This window comes from Oreochromis aureus, linkage group 18, assembly GCF_013358895.1.
Source record: "Oreochromis aureus strain Israel breed Guangdong linkage group 18, ZZ_aureus, whole genome shotgun sequence".
Lineage (NCBI taxonomy): Eukaryota > Metazoa > Chordata > Actinopteri > Cichliformes > Cichlidae > Oreochromis > Oreochromis aureus.
In genome coordinates, this window is record NC_052959.1 from 23,594,736 (window position 1) to 23,619,824 (window position 25,089).

At 38.3% G+C, this 25,089-nt stretch overlaps 1 protein-coding gene across 6 annotated transcripts in view; it reads right to left on the bottom strand.

Moving 5' to 3' along the window:
* LOC116313451 (netrin-G1-like) overlaps nt 1-25,089 on the bottom strand; it is a 68,317-nt gene that overhangs the window by 39,408 nt on the left and 3,820 nt on the right. For 5 of the 6 annotated variants that reach the window (XM_039601729.1, XM_039601732.1, XM_039601731.1 and 2 more), the window contains exon 2: nt 21,907-22,557. In XM_039601729.1, the coding sequence (XP_039457663.1) occupies nt 21,907-22,164 (258 nt within the window). In that variant the 5' untranslated portion in view covers nt 22,165-22,557. Of the gene's footprint in view, nt 1-17,907; nt 17,993-21,906; nt 22,558-25,089 lie in introns of those variants that run through there. The other variant, XM_039601733.1, reaches the window with a different exon arrangement.

Genomic DNA, 25,089 nt, shown 5'->3' on the forward strand with positions numbered 1-25,089 from the left:
TTTTGGTAGTTTGCTCGTCTGGAGCATTGAGCTGTGGGTTGAAGAAAGAAAAAGAAAAGACCTCAACCTGATTGAAATTCTGTGATAGAGAATAAAAAAAGCTGTCCTTAAACAAAGTCCACAAATTACAATAAACTAAAGACATGTTGTAAAATAACTCCACAATGATGTAAGAGACCGAAAAACTCATACAGAAAATTATTACTTCAAGTTATCACTGCTAAGAGTGTTTCTATAAACCACTGACTCATGGGGTAATGTACTTTGTGTTTTTTTACAGAACAGCACATGTTCTCATGTGAAAATTTTCTTCTTCAATGCAATTGTGCAAATTCATATTATCACTATAATTTCCCTTTAATGTATTCTGTTTTTATCTTGCATAGTACATATAGTATGGTTCATATCATAGATTGATGACCTTCCTATGTATCTCACACCCACTGACATTACAGAACATACAACACTGCAAGAGCGTCTAATGGGTCATCAGTCATTGGCATTGCTGACATCTCTATTACCCTCATGGCTGCTGTGTAACGGAGCACAGTTTCTATTGATGCTATATGATCCGTCCGGGGGCACTGCCTTAGTGAAAGAGTGAAAGGAGGCCTGAACAGCAAATGATGTCCTAATCTCTGGAGCCTATACTGTACAGCCTTTTATGAGGGAGACCCACGTTTTACACACACACACACACACACACACACACACACACACACACACACACACACACACACACACACACACACACACACACACACACACACACACATAATGTGTGAGGGAGATGCTTAAATGAGTGACATATGGCCTGTGAGATAGACAAAGTGCAACCTCCTGTTGAGGTGCCGTTTGACAGAGGATGTGGCTCGGCAGATAAATTCTGTGGCCAATGACAGCTACTGCTGAAGAACGGATAGAGGCAATCCAACCAATCAGTTTAGCTGACAGATTTTTGGACCTGAAGCACAGATTACATATTGAACTCAGCATAGTTTTGCACTCCAGTCATCTTCTTTAAGGCGTGCTTATTATTTCAGACTTGTGATTTGAACATTAACATGTTTTGGCTGGTTTACTTTGTCTGTGTATTGCTTGGAGACATATCACTTTGCGTAGTAAATGTGTACTTAATGAATTAGGCTTCACTTTTTTCATGGTGATGCTTCATTTAAATTTACACACTACCCTGTGATAAATGTGTTCAATTTTAGGTGCAAAAAGAGGCTCAGAGGATATGAAGAGAGATGCAATTTGTTCACTTAAGTTTACCTTGAGTAAGAAAAACAAAAGGAAGATATAATGATGACATTTATAAAATCATATTTTTCAAGTTATTACCAAGGGTCAGACTAAATCAAACAACTTCTTTGGGTTTTCATGTGGAGCATTAGCACCTACGTATACAAAATAATACATATCTACAATGATACTCTGCATGCATGCTTATACAAGTGGAGTAGAGAACAATTTATACAAAAAAGGAGAGAAACCCCATTTTCATTTCCAGCTAAAATTCAAAATTACCCTGACAACTTGATAACAATGATTCAGTAAACATTTATGTTAAAAAACAAAAATGCAATTTTATCAGATTCAATGCAACAAAAATAAGCATATAAATGCAGCAAGCATTTTTTTCATGGAGTCTAGGTGGCCAAAGTAAATGTGACAATCAGAAGCACTATTTGCATGATAAAATCTGAGGGGGTAAGGGAAAAAACAAGCGTTTATCTAGATTATCTAAACCGCATTATTTGGAGGTTTATAGAAAATAGCAGTGGACTTAAAATGGTAAAGTTTAAATTAGCAAGATTTTGAATAAATGTCATAGAGGTTGATAATTATTATGATAATATGAATGATAATATTATGATAATTTCCCACTCACCCACACTTTTTCTTCCCCGGTAAATCTGACTAACCTGTGGGCTTCTTGAAATACATAACAATGTGACTTTTTGGTTCTTTGGAGATTGTTGTAGTATAATTTTATGGTTTCCATTCTTATTCATGAAATCTGCAACTACAATTTTCAAGATGCTTCAGTATTTGTTTATATGTACAAATTGAAATAAAAGTGTAATATGACCCTATGGTAATATTAATCTGTGACCTGCGTGTACCTCGCTAGTTTGTGCTGAGACTTCAGTAACTTATTTGACTCAGCACCTCTGTGGCAGCAAAATGTCTCCCATTGGACCTGAGGTGTTGCTGGATTAATCAGCCCATCATCCTGCTCGGCCTTGCACCTCCTAACTTGCCGCATGACACCTGCAGACCTGTCGCTGGCCCAAACCCCCTTTATCACACGTTCGGATGCCCATCCTCATTCATGGGGTGCACCAGGGGAGGAGAAACCCTGACAAATGACAGTTTGAAGATCTAACTCGGCTGCAATTCAGTGTTCAGGTAGTTGATCCAAGAAAAGCAAAATGGCGATATTTTGAGCTGAAGCACCACTCGACAAGATCAGAAGATGCCCATCAGACGCGACAATAAATTCTCAACTCTCAGGAAGACTCTCTTTTGAACTGAACTCACACTGTTCCTGGCTTTAAGTGAGGATGATACATTTGTAATGATGCACAGGCGACAGGCCAAAAGGATGATATCCAGGAATGCACATGTGTATAGTGAGCACAGAGGCTGGGTGTTGATCTTTTCAGGGCTTGGTATAAATTGGACAGAAAAGACAGCTGAGATGAGCCATGGTGAGATATTGGTAGAGTCAGAGCTTTGGCAGAAACTCAATAGAGCTTTAATGACCTGCAGTCAGGGCCAGCAGTGGTTCACAACAGAGCCAGACTTTTCATTCTTCTGACCTTCAGAGGAATGAAGGACATCTGACCTGTGTGTGTGGGCTATCATATCATTTCTGAGGTCGGTGGGATATGGGTGTTACAGACCTGACGACACATAAGCTAAATTATATATAAAACATGTACATTTAATACACAAGACAATAGGATAGTTTAAATTAAATATTTTTAGCAGTACAATTATACTTTTTATAAATTGCAGGAGCTTACAGAGGAGATAAAAGAAAAAAAAAATAATATAACCATTACTTAACCATTTTTCTAGCAACTTTTTACTCTCTACTCCCTACATTGCATCTGGCTAGCGCTACAGAAGATAAGGAAACGTGAAGGGGGGAGGATTTTTGTCAGGTAATTTAAGGAAGCTGTAGGAAGACAGACAGGACAGGAGAGGAAGAAAAACGGTTAGATTTAAAGGTAAGGACTGCTCAGTAACGCTCGATAAACTGCAAATTTAAAGCTTATATCTGATGTCATAATTTTAATCACATATTGGTTTTGTATAGGATGTGTTTTGATAAATTATGTATTTTCATATTGTGAAACCTCCTGCAAAACAAACGACATATATTATGTCTGTGTTATTCAAATGTTGCATGGAAATACTGGATAGTTTTGTGCAGGATAAGCAGGTTAGCTTGCAGTACTCTGGTGACTTCACAGTGACTGTGGTGCTCGTGGTCAGATTTAGGTTTACATCAAGTGTAGCAGAGATCATTTTGCATTAAGCTGATTAATTCAAATTAATTTACTGAAGTCCAACTTTATACTGTGAGTATAAACAGTATAGTGTCAGTGAAGGGGATGGACATCAGGCATGATAACTTGTCAAACTGTGTACATTTTGTTGGATTCAGATGTGTAAATCCACAATCAGCAGCAGATCAGCTCATCACAGCCTGTGGAAAAAAAATCTACTGAAGCTCACAACAGAAATTACTGTGATTTTTTTTTTTTTTTTCCCCCTGTGCTGAGGCACTGCACAGATATTAGGGTCCCCCCACCTTCTGAATCTCACTTTAACCCTTGACTGCATAGAAAGCAAAGAAAAAATGCCTGTATGAATGGGTGTGAATGAGTGAATGAGGCAAGTTGTATAAAGTACTTTGAGTGCTTGGGTAGAGTAGCACAGCACTATATAAGAACCAGTCCATTTACCATTTACCAGTTACAAAAAGGTAGGAACTCAAGATGCTACATAAAGATGGCAGAAAAATATTACATCTAACGAAGGAAAAAAAATAATAACATAGGGGAAAAAAACCCTCAAGGACACAAGGTTGGAAAAACGGATTGATATACAGAACCGAACATGGAAAACAAACAATCAAAAGAGGCCATATATAGGTATTATATGTAGATCTTAGGCTATATATGCATACTCAGGGGACACTGACAATGACACACAAGTGAAAACAATTAGGGCAGACATTACAAAAGGCAGGAAATGAAAGATAAGAACAAAAAACACCAAAGACGCAAGATATGAAATATTTTCAAAATAAAACAGGAAATTAAGATTAGCCAGTGCATAAACTCATGACAAAAAAATTTGGCCCCATGACAAATGTAATAGCAAGAGTTTTTATACCCATCAAATGTAAGAAATGAGACATATACTCAATGGTTATTTGAGACAACAGTGCAAAGACACCAGTATGTTCCTCTGAGTGTCATGCATGACACCGCATACTGCAGATAAAATCATATGCATGAGATAGTTATGCAAACAACATATCAGAGGGTGTTGTAATTTGCTATTGGTGCAGACGTTTGATCAAAACGAAAACGCAAACTTCTCCCGGCGCTCGTGTTTCAATTTGCCACATGCCAAACACTCCGCCCTTTGGAACACAGCTCTTGCCAAAGGAGTCCCTTTGAGGGTTGCAGCACAGCCAGTCTGGCCTTTTAAAGTACACTGCTTGGCAAATCAAGCGCACCACGATCCAGTGCCCCAGTCTTGATTGGGATTCACAGGGTGTCAACAGACTAGGAGAAACGCACTCCACATTAATTAACACCTGGCCTCATTATCTATCCCATGTGGCAGAGTTCCAGTGGGGTATATTTAACACTGCCTTATTATCATGGGGGATGGTGGAGGTGAGCACTTGATTCTGTGTATGAAATTGTGCATTTATGTATGGAGAAGTGAATTAAAGTGTTTTGTACTTGTGTATTTGTGTGGCTGATTTTGCTTGTATATGTGGGTATGTGGATTTGTATGTTTATACACCCATGTGTATCTGTGTATTGGTGTGTGTGCTTGGTTGTAGGTATCTGCTTTGTGTCAGAATTCAATAAAAAGCTTTAGCAATGCTATAATAAGTGGATGTTTCAGTGGTTAATAGATGATGTTTAATTCTCTTTGGTAGATCTCTTTGCCTACTTCTTTGGCACAATTTATATTTCTGTGTAAACAAAAAAAAAAAAAAAAAAAAAAAAAAAAAAAAAAAAACACCACTCAAATTTAAAAGGTTTTGATTCTGTATAAAGTAAGCAAGCGTGTTCACAGGTGCAAAAGTAAGTTGGACAGACTAACATAATTTTAAATAGCGGACATCTAAAACCCATGGACATCACCAAATATTGGGTTTCTTCCCTTGAGATGCTTCTTCAGGCTTTTACTGCAACCATCTTCAGTTGCTGCTTGTTTATGAGTGCCTATCTTCAGTTTTGTGTTCAGCACTAAAAACAGACTCTGCTGGGTTAAAATCAAACTGTCCAATTTCTTTGCCTTGAAAAACTTTTTTTTTTCTTTGGCAGTTTGTTCTGGGTCATTATCCACTTGCACTGTGAAGTAATCAGTGATCAGTTCTACACCATCTGGCTGAATCTGAACAGACTGTATAGCCCTGTACTCTTCAAAAATCATTCTCCTATTTATATTAGCACTCACAGAATAAATAAATCGTAGTAGTTTCACTGGTAGCCATACAGATCCATGATCTAACACTGTCTCCACTATGTTTGATAGATAATATGCTATTCTTCAGACTATGAGCTGTTCCTTTTCTTATCCATATTTTTGCCATCATTCTTGTACGAGTACAAAGGAGCATTAGGGGCACATTAAAAAAATACTATCAATCATTTTGAGATAAAAGTTGAGATGTTGTTTGCAATTGTTGTTTCAAGACAAACTGCCAAACTGCTATACCCTCTGAGTTAGTGAAATCATAATCATCAAGGAAATTATTTTTCTTTTGTCACATAAACATATTGTGGTGATAAGTATAAGGATGCTGAAAAGCTGGTGCAGAAAGCTGCGGCTGCTCAGTCAGAAAAATCACACAAACTTGGAAGAGTGGATTTGTACAAAATGAAATTTCTGGCAATGGCTAGATGCAAGGGTGGTTACACCCTCGTACAATAAAGAGGATGTATGTTTTATCACAAGATGGCTGATCAGTTCGTTCCACTAACTCTACTACACAAGGCATTTTGTAAAGGGAATAGCAAACATGGCAGTTTGTCTTTTTAAAAATAATATTTCAACTTTTTCCTCAAAATACAATTTGGACTATTTTCAAAATGATCAACAATACTTTTTTTTTTTTTTCTTAATGTGGCCTTATATGTCATAAAGCTTGCATTCATATGTTCAGAGAATCCTTTTCCACAACTGGGCATTGCCTTTAAGAGCTTTTTATAGAGTTTAAGCAGTGGTTTACACCTTTTCTAAACTGTCTGTATTTCTCTTGCTGAAGGTGTCTGTTCATTGTAGATGTCATCAATGATACATCTGCCTCCTCAGGACTATTTTTGACTTGGCTCGACGCTGAGATGTGTTTTTTCTTAATTAAGGGAAAAACTGTGATCATCCACTTGAGATGTCTTCTGTAATCTTTCAGGCTTGTTGGTGTTGTTGAGCAGGCCTGTACATTCACTTTCTTTAAGGATGAAACAGATTGCTTATCTAATCACTATTAGCAAGTTTTTGTCACCTCTCTGATAGATTTATTTTTTTCTTCAGTTTAATAATGGACCTCTTTCAAATGCACCGGCAGCTCTTTGGTCCTTATATTGAGATTTCCCATAGGCAGCTACCAAATGTAAGTTCATGAGAAAGAATCAGCTCCAGATTTTTTTATCTGCTTAATTTGTCATGAAACAAAGAAAGAAGGAAACAGGCCTCACTTGCCATAAACCTGCTCGACAGTCCAGTTATTTTTAAGTGCCTAAAAATGGAGAACTATTTACAAAATTGCCTGCATTTCTTACATAATTAGTGCAGTATTTTTAAATCAATTGAATTAAAGCTAAAAGTCACTAGATTAGTCCAACCTCGTTTTGATTATTCAATTTAAAATGCACCGTGTTGGTGTACAGAGGCAAATTTACAAAAAATCATTGTCCAAATACTTTGACAGTATTTTTTGAAGAGTTGTGTTCTGTACCTATAGTAAGGACCCAGCAGGACATGATAAACCACAGAATTACATTTTCAGCCTTTGTCTTGTGTGACTGCATATATTGACATTATACTTTTTAGCACATATACTCTTTGTTTGCCAGTTTAGTCACGGATATCTTGCACATCTTGTGTTTATGTCTTATACACAAATATTAAGTATGGAACTTGCTTATAATAGAAGCCCAGCTGAAGTTTCCATAGCAATGCAAAACAGTAGGTTGTGTTTACATTTGGAGATTGGAAGTGATTTATTTACACCTTCTAACTAACTTTTATTTGCATTAATTTTTTTTCCATTTTGGCTAAATGCCATTTCGTTTTTACATGATACAAAGTCTTACTTGCATGTCTGTGTCAGTGAAACAAATATATACCTGTCCAGACATGAGCAATCATATCAGGGTTCAGAGTGGTGGTCCACAAACTAAAGGAAAAGGTCACAATGACCTTGATATTAGATCTAAATCTAATCAGTTAATCCAAAAGTGCAAGTAAATGACTCCAAACAGTCCTAAAGAGATCATATAAACCATTGTTTCAGGCATAATTCTGAACTAATACCAGCTAAAGAGTATAATCTGTAACACCTTCTTATCTAACTCTTGCCATTAAATGTCATGTTCAAATGTTTTCAGCACTGGAAGTTCATGTTCACCAAAATCAAACTTACTAATACCAAGTAATCTGACCTCATAAACAAATTATTCTACTGGAATTAAAACATTTTTCACTCTGTAGTCCAGGTAAACTTACTTCTGCTGAGTAAAGAGGCTTGTGTCTTGTTTAACATTCGCCACATAAAACCCACAAAATGGTAACTGTTTGCATCAGTGCACTCACTTTCAGTCCTATTTGGCCCTACAGTTTGCAAGTATTTTGAAACTAAATTAGAATTAAAGCGTAATCCAATTCTTGCCTCAGAATGCTGACAGGCTAAGTATACATTGATAAGCTGCCGTGAAATCAATATTTTATTGATTTGACTCATTTGTTTCATATAAGCAGCTTGGAATCAGATAGAAATCGATCACTGGTTCTAGGTGCACTCTAATTGAGAAGAAAAATCAAAAGACACCTACTCAGTCCTTAGCTGTTCACAATGGGATGCAGGGGCCATCTCTAAGAAATTGGTAGAAACTGGGATGAAATTGAAAGAGTGAAAGCAAGAATGGGGGAGTGTGAGAGTGAAATTGCTGCATTGTTCATCAGTGTGTTAGCTCATAGTGTGTCAACTCATCCTCCATCTTTTCAGTCTGCATAGTTATTAGAGGCTTTTATTAATTTGAAATGCCAAAGTAAGGAATAAAGCATTACTGAAATGTCACCATTTCACTGAGCATGATAAAATCGCACCAGCCACTTTTGGAAACGAACACTCTTCCCCTCTGTACTTTACATCTCTACCTCTCCTCTCTCACTTCCTCCCTCTCTTTACAGCACAGTCTCTTTCACTCTTTCTCAGCGATCAATATGGCCTGACAACATGATGGCTGGGTTTCCTAAGGGGAGGTGGGTTGCAACAGTTGCCTGTCATCTCCTAACTATTTCTCTCTTTCAAGTCTGACCCCTTTTACTCAGTGCATGATTCTTTAAAAAAAAAATACAAAAGCATAAAACAATGCTCTGTAAGGCCTGACCTTTTCAAATTTCATTTTTTTCATTTGGACTTGTTTGAGATTTTAAAGGCAACATATTGCAAGTCTGATGCAATGTAAATATTATCAGCTTAAAAGAACAGTGCAGAATTGTTTTGGTCATATTTGTGGATAATTTGAAGCTACAGTTGATATGCCTTTTGCCTGCTTAGCTTAAAGACTTAAAGATGGAAACAGCTAGTCTAGATCTGCCTAAAATACCCCGACCATCTTCTTAAGGAAGATGTATATTTTCATCTTCTGATACTGTAACAGTAAAGCATTGAAATGTAGTAGCTATAGCCTATAACTTAACTTTTTGAACATTTAGCTCCAAATGAAAGTGGTGCCAATATCCAGATGCGACCTCATGTAATTCTTGGGCATTCTTGCCAGCCACAAAAAAAAAAAAAATCACATTATACAAACCTAAGTTAAACTTTTAATCTCTTCCTCCATGGACCATTTCTCTTCTCCTGATGCTAATTTAATTAAAAAAAATAAATTAAAAAAATTATACATCTTTATATAAATAAATAAATAAATTTTTATTTATATAGCACCTTTCAAGACAGAATCACAAAGTGCTGCACATAAGATTAAAAGTCATAAAAAGATTTAAAAAGAGAAAATAAAACAGGCAAATAATTAACCAAAAGCAGTTTTAAAAAGGTACGTTTTGAGTTGTTTTTTTAAAAACAGTTACTGAGTCCACAGTTCTTAATGCTTGGGGGAGAGAGTTCCACAGTCTCGGGGCCACATTGGCAAAGGCTCTGTCACCCTTAGTCCTCCTCTTAGTATTTTTTATAGCAAGCAAGCCCTGATCAGATGACCTCAAAGACCTGCTAGGGACATAAGGATGTAGCAGATCAAAGATGTAGGCAGGTGCCAGTCCATGCACAGCTCTGTAGGTCAAGACCAGGATCTTAAAATCAACTCTAAATTTAACAGGAAGCCAGTGTAACTGAGATAACAATGGTGTCACATGCGAGTACTTGGAGGATTTTGTCAAAAGCCTAGCTGCAGCGTTTTGCACAACCTGCAGACGATCCAGAGAACCTTTGCTAAGACACATAAACAGCGAATTACAATAATCCAACCGTGACGAAATAAATGCATGTATAGCAATCTCCAGTTCAGAACGAGATAAAATCGGGCTTAGCCTAGCCACATTTCTTAAATGATAAAAACAAGACCGAACCAGAGAATTGACATGCCCATCCAATGTGAGACTGGAGTCAAAGGTGACACCTAGATTCCTGATAGAGGATTTAACATAGAGTGAGAGAGGACCAAGGGCTTTCACTATCTGCGATAGAAATCTATCAGGGGCGCACACGAGGACTTCGGTTTTCCCCTCGTTGAGTTGGAGGAAATTTGCAGCCATCCAACGTTTGATCGAATCTAAGCAATCATTCAACCGCTGAAGCTTAGACAAATCCTCAGGCATAAAAGAAACGTACAACTGAATATCATCAGCATAACAATGATAAGAAATATCCTCAAAGGAGCCCATTATATGCTGGAGGGGGAGAAGATAAATTAAAAACAATAAAGGCCCCAAAACTGACCCTTGAGGGACACCATAAGCAACTGAAGTAGAGGATGACCTAAAATCGGAAACTGCCACAGAAATGGATCGGTGATGGAGATAAGAGGAGAACCAATCTAAAGCAGTTCCAGATACACCAACCCAATTTTTTAGCCTTTCAATGAGGATGTGATGGTCAACTGTGTCAAAAGCTGATGTGAGGTCCAACATAAGTAGAACAGAGCATTTTCCTGCATCATTATTCACCAAGATGTCACTTGAGACCCTAAGAAGAGCTGTCTCCGTGGAGTGAAATTGACGAAAACCGGACTGAAACTTATCATAAATGCTATGTTTATCTAGAGCTGCCCTAAGCTGCTTAGCCACAACCTTTTCTAGAAGCTTAGCAATTAACGGTAATTTAGAAATAGGTCGGTAGCTGCTCCAAAGAGAGGGGTCAAGTTGAGGTTTTTAAAAGTGAGGATAGCAGCGTTTTTAAAATAAACCGGAACTATACCAGATGCCAATGATGAGTTGATTAAAGTGAGCACACATGAGCCAATAGACTGGAAGACATTTTTGAATAATGATGCAGGTATAATGTCAAGTAAGCAGGAGGATGCTTTCACTGAATTCACTAATTTCACTAGCTCAGGTAGTGAAACCGGAGAGAAAGTATCCAAGACAATGGGCCGGGATGGGGTAGAGATTGAGATAGCAGGTGCTGAGTATGTAAAATATATATGTATATATATATATATATATATATGTAAAATATATATACAACCTATATATCTCTATATATCTATAGATTGATATTCTGGGCTTCTCTGCTCAAGCTTCTGCCACAGTGACCCAAACCCAGAGAAGTGACAGAAAATGGAAGCATTCATGAATAATTTTCTAATATTAAAATTTGTTTGATGATCTAAAAGATTTTTGACAAATATGCAAAAAACAAAACAAAACAAAGCAATCGGGAAGGTGGAAACACTTTTTCACAGTGCTGTAGATAGACTGTGCTTGTTTCAGTGCATGTGCTCAATCTCTCTGATTAATTTCCTTGTATGAATTAACACTGCCTCTCATCTATTAATCAACTCAATAATCATTGATCATTCTGATCAACCTAAATCCTCCATATCCAGCACAGTAGACATTTGACAAGAATGCCTTTCTGGAAATTCAACAAAATGTTTTTTCCAGAAATTAGCAAAAGAGCACTAACATTATTTTCCAAAAACATTTTGATAAAAAAATGCAAACGCTTTAATACTTTACATTACTTTGCATTTTATTGAATTAAAACATTTGCTGTGTTTTCTTTTTTTTTTTTAACACTTTTTAACTGGTAACCTGTTAAACATCTCACCAACAAGGACTTCTGTGTTTACTGCTTTGAAAGCATTCCTCTCCTATGAGAGAACTTCTTGATTGCTTGAAACCCTTTATTCTAGGCAAAATTATAGGCAATGTCTTGAGGGATTGGAAGTCCTTCACACACACATGCACTTCACATCTTAGAAAAAAAAATCTTTCACAGATGGATGAACCAAGCGGCGTTTTTTCAGGGGGGCACCAATAGAAAGCCATGCTGCCAAGTAGGTTTTGAGTAATTCAATTACTATATCTTAACAAGAATTTCATTCAGCTTGTCAAGCATGAAGGATGCTGAATAGATATGCAAGCACTGAAGGCTGAGAAAGCACAAAGAATGCAGTTTAATAGTGAAAGGATATCTTTTTATTTTTTAAACTGCAGCAGACAGTGTCTAGTTACCTTTATGTCTTTACTGAAAAGCTACAGGAGGCAAGGTGTGCAAAGCAAAACATGCTCACAGGAAGTCACTGCAACAATATCTTCACTGGGAAAGCACTTCATTAACAGCTCTGAATTATAACTTCTCTTGAAGAGTTGAGCTGTCTCACTGGTAGTGACAGGCACCATGCCCAGTGAAATGACAAATTATTTCTTAAGTACTCATTTACTCATGTTTGTATTATGTCATGTTTGTGCTATGAATGTGCTAGCACAGTTACAGACCACATACAGCCCACGTTGATCTTAGGAGGCCCGGACCCATGACACTCCCCTTTCTGTGTAAAGAAGTCACATATTTTACTTTTTCTACCTGTTAAGGAAAAAACTGCTGTGACAAAGAAAGAAATCGGTCAGCATGACTCTTTGGACTTAAATTGTAAGAAATAAATGTATAAAATTACAGAAGTAGTAGCTCATTGCCCACACTGTCAATTTTTTGTGGTTGTTGTTGTTTCTTTAACTTTAGTCATAAAAAAACAGAGATTTCTATAGTAGAAAGCGAAAAACAGAACAGAAACAAAGTCACAGAGGTTTTATTAGAGACATAGTTCAGCGTTTTGCATAAATTGTGAAAGCTGAAATGTCTTTGGCGCTGTAGGCTTTTTTGTCAGATGGCATTTTTTGGGGAAAAAAAACAGCGGTTGACAACACTGTACACAACAGCAGACTGGTGCGTAATAAGCAAGCAAATAAGGCAGAAAATAAAGATTTTTGATGGGAAACTAGCCTTGAAGCACACTGAGAGAGCTGTGAAGGAAGTGTGATTTTATTGTGGTGGAAGCAAGACAGCTAAAGTAAGTGGGGATTCATTACAATGTTTTTCAAATGTGAAGTGTAGTTTATTGGTCTTCTTTTGCTGCTAGTTCAGTGAATTTTAGTAGGAGAGTGACCAAATCTGGAGTTTCAGAATCTGTCAAATGTTGTCTTTTCACGCCCGATGGGCATGTCCTGTACGTGGGATCTGGGCTTTGTGTTTACATCTTTTGGTGGAATCTGTTTACCTGCTCTTTAATTGTTTGCTGTTTTAGCTTTTTGGTGGTCATTGAAATGGTTTTATAAGCTTTTAGCTGAGATTCTGACCTTTCTGTCGATACCACACATTACTATATTTAAATAACAGATCTGGCGGTACATCACGTTAAATTAGATGTTCTCCTTCTTGTCCCTGGTACCAGGGCTCACTGAGGTTCAAACAACCGAAATGCATTGTGGTTTCATACATGCTGCTTTACGGCCAATGTGCGCTTTTAGGCAGCGTACAGTAAACTTATTTTAAGACAATCGTGCACAAGCTCTCGTGGGCCACATAAAATGATTTGGTGGGCGACATTCCAAGTTTGACACGTGCTAGCATTTGCACGTGTAGCGAATTAACTGTATGTGGCTAAACTATGGGGAAAAAGATGTGTCATAGATCAGCGGTCCCCAACCTTTTTTGCGCCACGGACCGGTTTATGCCCGACAATATTTTCACGGACCGGCAATAAGGTGTCGCGGATGAATACAACAAAATAAAACTAGTGCCGGTACCGAAAAAAAGAAGATTTATTCATAACACACGTGAAAAGACCCAGGAAAACCGAGTTAATGATAAAAATGATAACAAAATAACGCTGAAAACCGATAAAAACCCTGAAAACCATACATTTCACACCTGAGCCTCAACTCTCGCGGCCCGGTACCAAACGACTCACGGACCGGTACCGGTCCGAGGCCCGGGGGTTGGGGACCGCTGTCATAGATGATGTAAGTGGATTAACTTTGAATCATTTTGCGATACATTTTCCTACTACAGTCTTGTGAAAAAGAAACTTTTCACAGGACTGTGCATTTGTGTGAAAAACTAAGTACACCCCATGTTTCAGTAGCTTTTACAACTGCTTTTAGCAGCAACAACTCAAAGAAATCATTTTCTATATAACTTCATAAGACTCACATTGTTGTGTTTGAATTTTGGCCCGTTCTTCTTGACAATGTGGCTTCAGTTCATTGAGGTTTGTGAGAAATCATTAATGTCCAGCTCTGTTGAGGTCCTGCCACAGCATTTCATTCAGGCTGAACTACTGACATTGACTGGACTATTGCAACACTTGATTCTTTTCTTTTTTTGTTGATGTGCTTGCCGTCATTGTCCTACTGCATGACACAATTTCTTTCTAGCTTTACGTGTCAAACAGATGGCCTCACATTTGAGTCTAGAATACTTTGGTATACAGATGAGTTCATCTGTACTTGTGCATCTGTCATTGTACCATGAAGTTCAAATTGCATGGAAAACATCAACTTCTGTATCCAAATTACTTTGTGCTGAAAATCATCACAATGGATGCAAGTCGGTTCTCAGACTACAAGCACGCAGCTTCCAAACCCAAAGGCAGCACATGATGTCAGGTATGTGACCAGAAGCATGCTTGTTTAAGGGTTTTATTCTGAGAATTTTCCCAGATTTTTGTCACACAAACACAACCCTCCCTTTACCGTCCCACCCTACTTGCCAGATTTGTCTCTGTCTTTTGCCTTTGTCCTTTTTCTCAAAGTAAATTAAAGCAATACATAACAAATGCACTAGAAAGCTTGCATACCTTCTCCATGAACCAACTCTGAAGGGGGGATCGGGCAGATTTAAATTATGGATAATGTTTGGTTATCATTGACAGAATCGTGGAACTTTGTGTCACTACTCATAATGAAATGTTTTGACGTTGAAACGGAGAGCGATGAGATACTGAGATGTATTCAGCTCACGATAATCTCTCTTACGTACAGATTGTGGAAGGGAGTGTTTTTCATTGAATTATTCTATTTGCTAAATGTTTCCAGTATAGGCTTAATAACTTTCTCTGTGGAAAATGAAAACCCCAGCTATCCAAATTAAACATGCTCCAATGAAAAGATTGGGGTCACAAATAATATTTACCTTACTTTGGCAAGAAAGTAATTTGATGAATAGCAATTACAGAGCCTCTGAGTCAGCAAAATGAATACACTTTGATAATGGATCAAAAGTTATCCAGATATATTACAAAAAAAAAACCCCACAAAAGGGTAACACCTGTTTTCACCTGTCTATGCTGACATATGTAGCAAAAATGTAAGCTTTAGGATTTGCAGACACATATAAAAAGAAAAATCTGTGAAACAGCTGGACGATGTTATAACAATAAAAGTTTAAATATATTCTGGTAATTCAGCTGAAAAAGCTCCCTGCATTTCCTGACTTGCATGTGCCTTGACCCCAGCTGTGTTAAGTGGAAATGTATGTCACATTTTTACTTGATTTCAAAAGCAGTTGGCAAACATAATGTCAAGAAACATCATGGTCTGACAATCTGCCGTGCCAACCAGCTTGGCTCCATCACATGCTGGTGAAAGTAGTCGAGTGTAAAACTCACAAATCCACTATAAGAACTGAACCATCTGTTTCACTGAATCAGAATTGTAAGCTTTCTCGTTTCATAATAGATAATAGATAATCTTAATAGGCATGCGCTTTTATATGGATAGCAAATATCATGGGGGTGTAATTTGAGATTATAGCAACACAATTAATAAAATTTTTGCTCAGGAAGCAGTATTTTTATATACACATTAAAATGTCAAAACCGGCTTTTGTGTACTCGACAACAGAATAAAGCAATTACGATATACAGCAGTAATACTGTATGTGCTCTAAATCAGAGTGAAAACATGCTTTGAATATTAAGCCAGGAATACTCTGCCTATTTAAGCCACAATGCCCATCATTTTCTTTTATATCTCCATGCATAATTCATCCGTCTTTGTATTTACAACCCTCTAAGATTTAACCTGTCACAGATCCCGGGGAAATAATGCCGACATATCTCTATCTGTCAAGCGCTCACCTCATATGGAGCATCCAACCTCCACATGTTCAAACAAGACATGGATATTATGCATCATCAGCTGACAGAAAACAAGGGAGAAGGAAATTAAAAAGCCAGGAGACAAAAGAAGTGGCAGGCGAGTGAAAGAATAAATGATGACTCTCCTCCTCTCTCGGAGTCAGGGGACATGTTGCATGTCATCTCGGTGTCTTGGTACGCAGTGGTGCGGTGATGATGTGCTGGGCAGGGCCAGTTCAGAACAGAGTCAAGGGCATCGAGGTGACGGCAAGTTAAATGCTCCAACTGTTCCCTGTCTCCAAACAAATACATGGATGAGTGAATTCCCCACCGAGGAGGAGGGGTACAGAGATCAAAGAGGTCCAGTGACAGTTTCTGGCTTGACCTCTGAACTGCTTGGTTAGTTCCACAACTGGAGATAGACACATAACTCCTGATACCACTACTTAACCTGGTTCTGCACAGACATGTTCATCACTTATTGCTGGCCCTCATTTTATCTCAGAAAATTGGACTAGTGAGAGATTACAGCTGATCACAAACTATAAGTTTGTGTTTATAAACTATATAAATAATAAAATGAATAATGCTCCTTCTTTATTCACTGAAATAGGAATAACTAGGAGTAGTGTAAAAAAGTGATTTTGGTCAAAACCATAAGCATAAAAAATGCTTGAGCTAGTTGGAATTGTTGGATTATTGCTTTTCTTTTAAATGGGGATAAATCAGTTGTCCCGATCCTTTAAAAAATGTCTTTTTATGTAACTAATTTGCAGCAGCTATACAGTTGTAAATAATGCTATGCATTGTAAGGTCAATTTTCTCCTCTATAAGATTTTAATTCTCTTTTAAAATTTCGCTACCAATTACAATGTATTCTCATATTTTATATAATCTAATCTTTTCTGCCTTACAATTGGCACTAGGTTGATGGTATAGTGTGAGTGTGATTATGTGGTGGGGTGTGGTTTGTGGCTCAGCTGCAGGGGAGGGGTGGAGCAGTGGATTCAGGGTGTGGTGGCATAGGAGGCTCACCCACACCGCTGTTCTTCATCACCTGGTCAAGCCTTCCCTATTTTAGTAGGTTGTAGGGACCTGATGGGAGTGGTGTGTGAAGTGTTGAGCGAAGAAGGTAGCTGGAAAGCTCCTCTAACAAAAGCGTGAAAGACACTGAAAATAAGGATCACTGGACTTGCACTGATGTGTGCTTCAGGTCTTTTTGTTACAGATTAATCCAAACATCGGTGCAGACTTGACATTGAAGACCTAATGCGTTTTACTTCACCAGGTTTTAGCCCTAATTACAAGCTTTGCACAATCAAATATTTCACCAACTCAGACCGAAAAACACACATGATATATGCTTTGTTAACAGCTGAGCATTTTGTATTTTGAAATTTGAAGTTGACAAGCAAGATTTTTCACTGCAATTGGGGCCACAATCTAATAAATGCACACCATGATCTATTGAAAATAACTGGAAGCTGGCAAGATCAGGGGGAACATTTACCAAAGTCACAGAGTGAGACGTAGTTTGACTTTCTCATAGAATAGGTCTTCATTGATTCATGCAACCATGGCCCCTACATGCCATGAGAAAATAGTGGCCTGTCAGTGGCCTCACATCCAATGTATGTATCAAAGGTTACGTCCCCTCTTCTCCCCCATAATCTAGTTGTCTTTTTAAAGTCTATTACGCCAATTCTATGTGCATGTAAGACACAGACTGAAATTTCACAATGACTGCTGTCATTGCCAGCAAAGATAAGTCTACTGCATTGACTGTCAATAATGTGGCAGTCTCCAAGCAGCTTACTCGGAGCTCTCGTCTCGTCTCTCCTTACTAAGCCTCCAAAGGGGGCCGTGTGGCAAACTGGCAGCCACAACTTCTTTCATCCATTCTGAGAGAGCTGAATAAAGTTCAGAGGAATTACAAGAATATACCCAGTTAGACCCAGAGTAGCTGGCATAAGCACGATTACTGAATCACTCTCAGAAATGTTTACACAATTGCCAACTTGATGTGGTTGAACCAGCATGGCTCAAGATAGCGTAGAGCATGTGGGCAGATGACACCTAACTCAGAGCTCACATTCATTCGTTTAGATTAACTGCCAGATCCTTAGATGTTGTGGAAGCACAGAGTATCTCTCATCTTCTGCCACGTTTCAAATCACCAAACCACTGGGTTCTCTAATCAGAAAGGTACAATCCAGACACTACTACACTATGGCAGCTTCAGAGGGAAATGCTTGACAGGGTGGCCTATTCAGCAAAAGAGAATTTATTTATCCAGTATATCCAGATCCATCTTCCTGATGCTAATTTATGCTTTGTGGAGTAAACATATCCATGCTCATGCACTTGAACTACAAAAAAATTAAGTCTATCTATGAAATGCTTGAACATTAAACCTCATTTCTCGCTGCATTTGATCCAGTGGTTTGCTACTTTAGTGAATTACTTTCAGATCCACACAAGCCAGCCTAATATGGCCTTTAGAGACAGAAAACAGCTGTGTAATTAAAAACACTTATTTAGTTCCTCTGTTTTAACAGCTAATTTTCATTAATGCCCAAGTGGTACAATAGTATAATTATCATTTGGCCAGCAACTTTTTAAATACATTTAATTGGATCTTTTGTATTAATACAGAATATTACAATTTTATTGTTTCCTTCCTTTCTCACAACCTGTACAGTAAAAAATACCAGTGTTGAGTGCTACTGAGTGACAGCGCCATAGCACACCGTAGGAGAACAGGCTTAATACCAACACATTCTGAAGAACCCCTGAAGGTCTGCAGCTAAAAATATAAACAAGGCTAACTCCTTGATGCAGAACACCTCTCCTACACCCTGCATATCCTGGAGTCTCATTATTGAATGTTGAGTCTCTATTTCAAAAGGTTGTATCTTTGTCATTTTAGCAAAACCACAACACAATTTAATGATTAATGAACCTTTCATATGCATAAAACCTTCCTTGAGCAACAATTGAAATAGGAAATGGGAATCATAAACACATGGAGAAAGGGATGGGGGCCAAGACATTGAGGATTCTTTGACCATCCGCTATGAGGAAAACCAACTCCTGGGAAAAACTGATTGGATCCGGCTCACAACGACAGGCAACTTAGTGATTGGCTGAAAGAGCTCATTTGCATGCTCCTCTCATCTTCAACAAAGTCTCAGGAAGCACTGGTGGATAAGGTCACTGGTGTCAGTCTGCCTGTGTGCCAGCTGAGAATGTAAACAGATCAAACACACAACAGGCATTTAAGTGTTTCCAGAAGGAGTCTGTGTTCTTGATGATCTAGATAATCATGACCCCAAATTCATGTCAGAGGTGAAAGGCATTCTAGTCAGAAGCAAGAATAGTTGAGAGTTACCATACAGCTGGAATTTACACTAATGGGACTGCTCTATCCTACCAATGAGGCAGAAAAGTCTCACAACAGATCAGTATGGTTTGTCCTCAGCTAATCCTTTTAATGTATTTAATTTGGTGACTGAACACAGTCTACTTGTGTCTTTATGCACATGCAATCATCCAGCGAAGGAAAATCTACGAAGGTTGATTATTTTCAACAGGACATTATGTTTTCTTAGGGACTTCCTAAGTGAAACAGCAAGTGTTGCTGATGTCATTTGTTTAGCAGTGTAATCTGTTGTAAATAAAGTGTTCCGCATAGAAAAAATTATGTAAAGCATCTCAAGGGAACTGAAATTCTGTAGCAAAGTCAGAACCAGATATTATAAAAGTCCTGTGAAACATGCAAATTCCACCAATATCTTTATGATATCCTGTGCAAACTATGAATGCTTGTTCAAAAATTTAATGCCCATCCATCTTTTGAATGGAGTCGTATGTACAGATTTTCTTGTAAATACGAAGATATTTCAATCTGAATTTAAGTGCTGGACTCCCTTAATTAACTGAACTCAGAACAACATTCCTAGAGTTGCACTGAAGTATTTATTATTAGTTAGTATTAATCTCTGGCTCTTTTCCACAGCATGCCTTTGTCCTGTCTTCTTCCCCTTCACCCCCAACTGGAAGTTTCTTCCTGTTAAAAGGGAGTTTTTCCTTGCCACTGTCGCCAAAGTGCTTGCTCATAGGGGATCATATGTTTGTCTGGGTTTTCTCTGTTGTTTTTGTATTATTGTAGGCTCTTTGCCTTACAATATAAAGTGCCTTGAGGCAACTGCTGTGGCGATTTGTCCGTATATAAATACAACTGAATGAAATTGAACTGAAACCATTTTACTTAAAATTGTTTTTTCTTTGTCCCTGTGAATCATAACAACTGTGGAGAAAACTGATCCACAATATATTCTGTTAGTTCTGTATTTTTGCCAACATCAAAATAGATAGAGATTTCATGTGCTATTAATATTTTAATAAAATCAATAAATTTAAGTTATGTAATAATAACTAAATAATAAAAAGAAAAATAGATTTCTAAAAAAGAAATATAAAACATTAGTGTGCCTAAATTATACATAAGCATAGTGTGCATAAAAAAATGACATCGCAAAGACATCTTTTCTATGAACAAATTCTGTATTGACAAGAAAAATCAAACAAACATACAAAATATTCCAACCACGTTGACTCTGTTTGTCTCTGTTCTGTTCTTTATGCGCCCTGTGTTATGTAAATGTTGAACATTCAGGATAATCTACTGGTCTGATAAAGGTTTCAGTTTGTGTTTTGATAGAAAAAAAAAAGCTTACCAGAACGTCACACCCGACTGGAGACTAGCTCCTTTTTCATCCTACAGTGGCATTAAATGTCTCAATGCCATCTGGAGCTGTGAGAAGAAAAGCCCTCCTTTTAAAGATGCCCATTTTAATTGGTAAATATTTACTCGCACGAGCTCTTGGCAGGCATGAACATAACGTCTAATGAAGCACTTTAAAGCCTATGGGCTCTTACAGCTTACTTTGAGTGTGATTCTAAACAAATGCAACCTGGGGTTGAACTGTTGATGAAGGCTGATAAGGGGGCTGAACGCTGCAGTGACTGTTCTTTGTTTAATAACAGCGCCAGCACAAGTGCAGTTACCCTGTCAGTGTGTGTGTGTGTGTGTGTGTGTGTGTGTGTGTGTGTGTGTGTCTGCAGTCATCTGTACATATGCAGTCAGTCTTCAGTCAGCTGTAAAGATAGATGTTTGTTTATGTATTTGCACGTACTTTGTCTCTTTAGACTTAGTAATTAATCCAATTTCACAATATTTCTGCCCTAGTATAATTTGATATTAAAAAATATTTATTAGAGCTATCCTAAAACTTTCCTGTGTATGACTGCTAAAGGGCAATAGTTGGAAGGACATGAAAAACTTAAATAAAAAATACATTTGCAAGAGAATTTGAACAGAATATGGAAAAAATGGTCTCAGTTTTTCTCCATTCAAATTCCTCTATTTCCTTTTTTGGGGCTCCAAATGTTTGTACATCTAATGTACACGTACAGCTTTGTGCATGCCTGTGCATCATTTGTGCGAGGAGATAGTTACAGATTGTTTGTGCATGTAACTGTTTCCAGTTGTTGTTTTGTGCATCTGTCTGTTTTTACATTTACCAGTCTCTCCAAATTCATCTCCAAGATTTGCACAACAGTGTGTGTCTTTGTCTTTGTGTGTGTTGCTGCTGCTGTCGTAATGCACAGGTCTACATGTACATTAATCTCCGCTGCAGCGGCAGCTCATTGCCTTGCATGCTCCGCTCTCTATCCCTGACCCAGTATGCTGTGCGATCCTGCCTACAGCCTCATTTGTCTCCATCAGGGGACAACCGAGGTTACGACTCACCAAAGCGCAGTATGTTTCTGGCGGATCTCCACACGTGATATTTGGAGGGTCAAGGGTCACTCGCAGGTACTCTGTCATGTCAGTGGCTTCTGGCTGACAGGCCATGTAGTCCCATGCCAGGCCTTCCTCTGTGTAGATCTGGGACTTGCACACGTCATAGTGTCCCCAGACCGCAGGGTAATGTTGCATAGCGTGGCCCACACTGGTGCACAAAGCTTGCAGAGCGAACAACACAGGCAAAAGCATTGCTGATCTCATTCAGTATGGTTTCTGTAGGATTCTTCTTTTCTTTTCTTTCTTTTTTTGTCTTTATAACTTCTGCTTAGTCACAGAAATGACGATAGCACTCTAACTTAACAGCAGCTTTGAACGGGGCAATAGAGCATTTAGGAACTGTGGCAGCATCTTGCTAGTTTTGTGTGAGGAGCTTCAGGCAACTATTAGCCCCCATTCAGTTATTTTGTCTTTGATTGCCACCGCTTCTGCCAGGCTGATGAGGTGTGTCAACAAGGGGGTGTCTTCACTAGTGCTGGTAGTTGATGAAAGGGTGAACTAACGGTCAGATGTGATGTGCAGAGGAGTGACACTCCTCATAAATCAGCAGATGTCTGAGCTTGATCCCCAAGTATAATTTTTGGCACCAGCAGCATCCTAAAGGACAGGAGAAAAGGATAACTTCATGAATTAAAAAGATTGGATACATTCACAAAACATTTGAAATGCGACATTAAAATATTAAATGAGTTTTAACATGGCTTGCAGGCAGCTAGGTGGAGAAGTGCTACATCTTACTACCCACTCCAACACATGCACAAACCCAGACACAAAGACACACGTATGTGCAATAAGTGCACAAGCATAATGTATGGCTTTGCTGCTTTTATGGGTCCCTCAATAATAACCTTTTCAAAATCACTGTGTACAATTCAAATTGAGCTTCTTCTGTAGAGTCTAATCTCCATGTGATTTTCATACATTGTGCAAAAAGACTTATTTCCATGTGTCAAGTCACTACATTTAAGTTATTGCCTTTTCTGATTCTTGCTCCTTTATAGCCGAATGTGGAGTTGCATTTGTCTCACCGCCTTAAGAGGCATTTGGGAAATATTAAAGTAAAATTGGAAGACAGAAATAGTCTATTTGAGGGATTGTACATTTCTCAAAGCAATCGCAAGCCATCAGTCAGATGGCCCGACTCATCAGGTAATGGTGCCTGGCAGCAGTCAGCGGAGACCTGCACCATCTCAGTGACTCAGGTAAAAAGTGTGTGCAGTAGCAGGGACTAAATGAAGCAGGCATACACTAGCACCTCCAACCGAGTATCACTTTAAATAAAAGTTAAGCTACTGTTGACTGTCAATTTGCTCAGATGGCCAGAGCTTTTGCCTTAGTGAAAAGTATTTGTTGCTGTGAATAGCTGTACAGAAAAAATACATTTCAATCTAACCTTTGCCCACACAGGTCACAATGTTAAGAAACGCGCATGGTTATCCTCTTAAGTGCAGGTTAAACGCATTGTGCAAGGGGAGTTCAGCAGTACTTGTTGAGGCAGAACCATTACTCATTGAATTTCTCTGCTCTGATTCCTCCAGCTGATACAGTACATGAAGTTGAACCCGTAAGTTTACGGTCAGCAGCTTTCCTCTCTACCCTTCAGGCTACAGCCACCCCCCTGTGACTGACAGTTACAGCTGAAATTTATTTATTTATTTAGGTAACCTGGGGTTTGAAGCGTGTGGAGGGAGTTTTATGTTCAGAAGAGTGAGATAATTTGGTGTTTCAACACAAAGTATTACCATATTTGAGAGGTTATTAAATCAAATTAATTAATTAAGCAATTTAACAATATTTATCAAGAGAAACTCATTTTAATGAGCGATGTATCTGTTCACGAACACATACTACGTGATGCCTGCTAGCGTGTGGAGGTATTAGAATTCAATATTTTAATTTGGTCATCTTGTCTGGGACTGAAAATGGTGCCAATTTGAAGGAGTTAAGACCACATTTAGGACTTCCTTAGAAATACTGCATTCCTTTTTCTAACCTAATGCCCCTTTTACAAAATGACTATGGGCTTGAATACATTCCAAATGTAATGAAAGTTATTCATCTGAGCCGGAGAAATTACTGAGCTGCTTTTCAGACCCTTCAAAGTGGGCCATGACAAAAGGTATGGATGAATGGTTGTTTAAAAAAGAAAGAAAGTAGAGGAAATAAAGGCGAAAAGGTATTATTCTTTTTCTTTAAATGCACTCGTATCAGTCGGCAAAGTGTCTTGAAAACATGCCTGGGAGTGTAATTGATGAATAAGTCATTTCTTTCGCGGGATGTGTTTATAAGATTTCATAAATATAAATGTCAGTGTCTGATTGGAGGTTTGTCATGGGATGGAGCACTTACGATTGACATGCAAACCAACACACACTCCGTGATACTGCAAAGTCCCACACCCCCTTTCATAGTGCTGAGGTTGGCTTTCATAAGACAGTCAAATTAGGTAGCAGCAGCAGGGTGGTGTAGGTCACTTATCTCTAGGAACATTCAAAGCTAATAAGGGACAACAAATAGGCCTGACCATGGGATACTGGATTTAATTCACAGACATCTAGAGCAATGAAATTATATCCAGATGAAAGGCAGGTATCAGGTAGCTCAGTAAATCGGCATAGACAGGTATGCTCATTGGTGCTAAGGTAGGAAAAAGGAATTGCAATTTTTGTTAATCTTTACTCCTTTAAAAGAGTAAATTAGTGCGCCAAGTAAGTGTTCCCACACAATTTATGAAGTGAATTCAACTGCTTTTCAATTAAACATGACCGAGAGAGGTGACATATGTGATAGCCACAGCAATTTGTACTGCATTAATAATATGCCTCTGTGCTGTAGTATTTGCATATTGGGCTGTACAGCAACAACATCAGCCACAACATTAAAACCACTGACATAAAAACCTGTTTAACACTTGGGACATTTCTCAAGAAAACACGTTCTGTGTGTTGACCTCCAGTCTCCACAGATCCCAAACTGATTAAGCATCCATAGGAGGTACCAAAACAAGGCAGCTCCATAGAGGACCATAATACCAGCTGACAATGTACTCTAGCCTGACACCATAGGACACCATAGAAATGTCAGTGCCCCGATGGACCAGAGCTGCTTTGGCTGCACATGGGAACACCT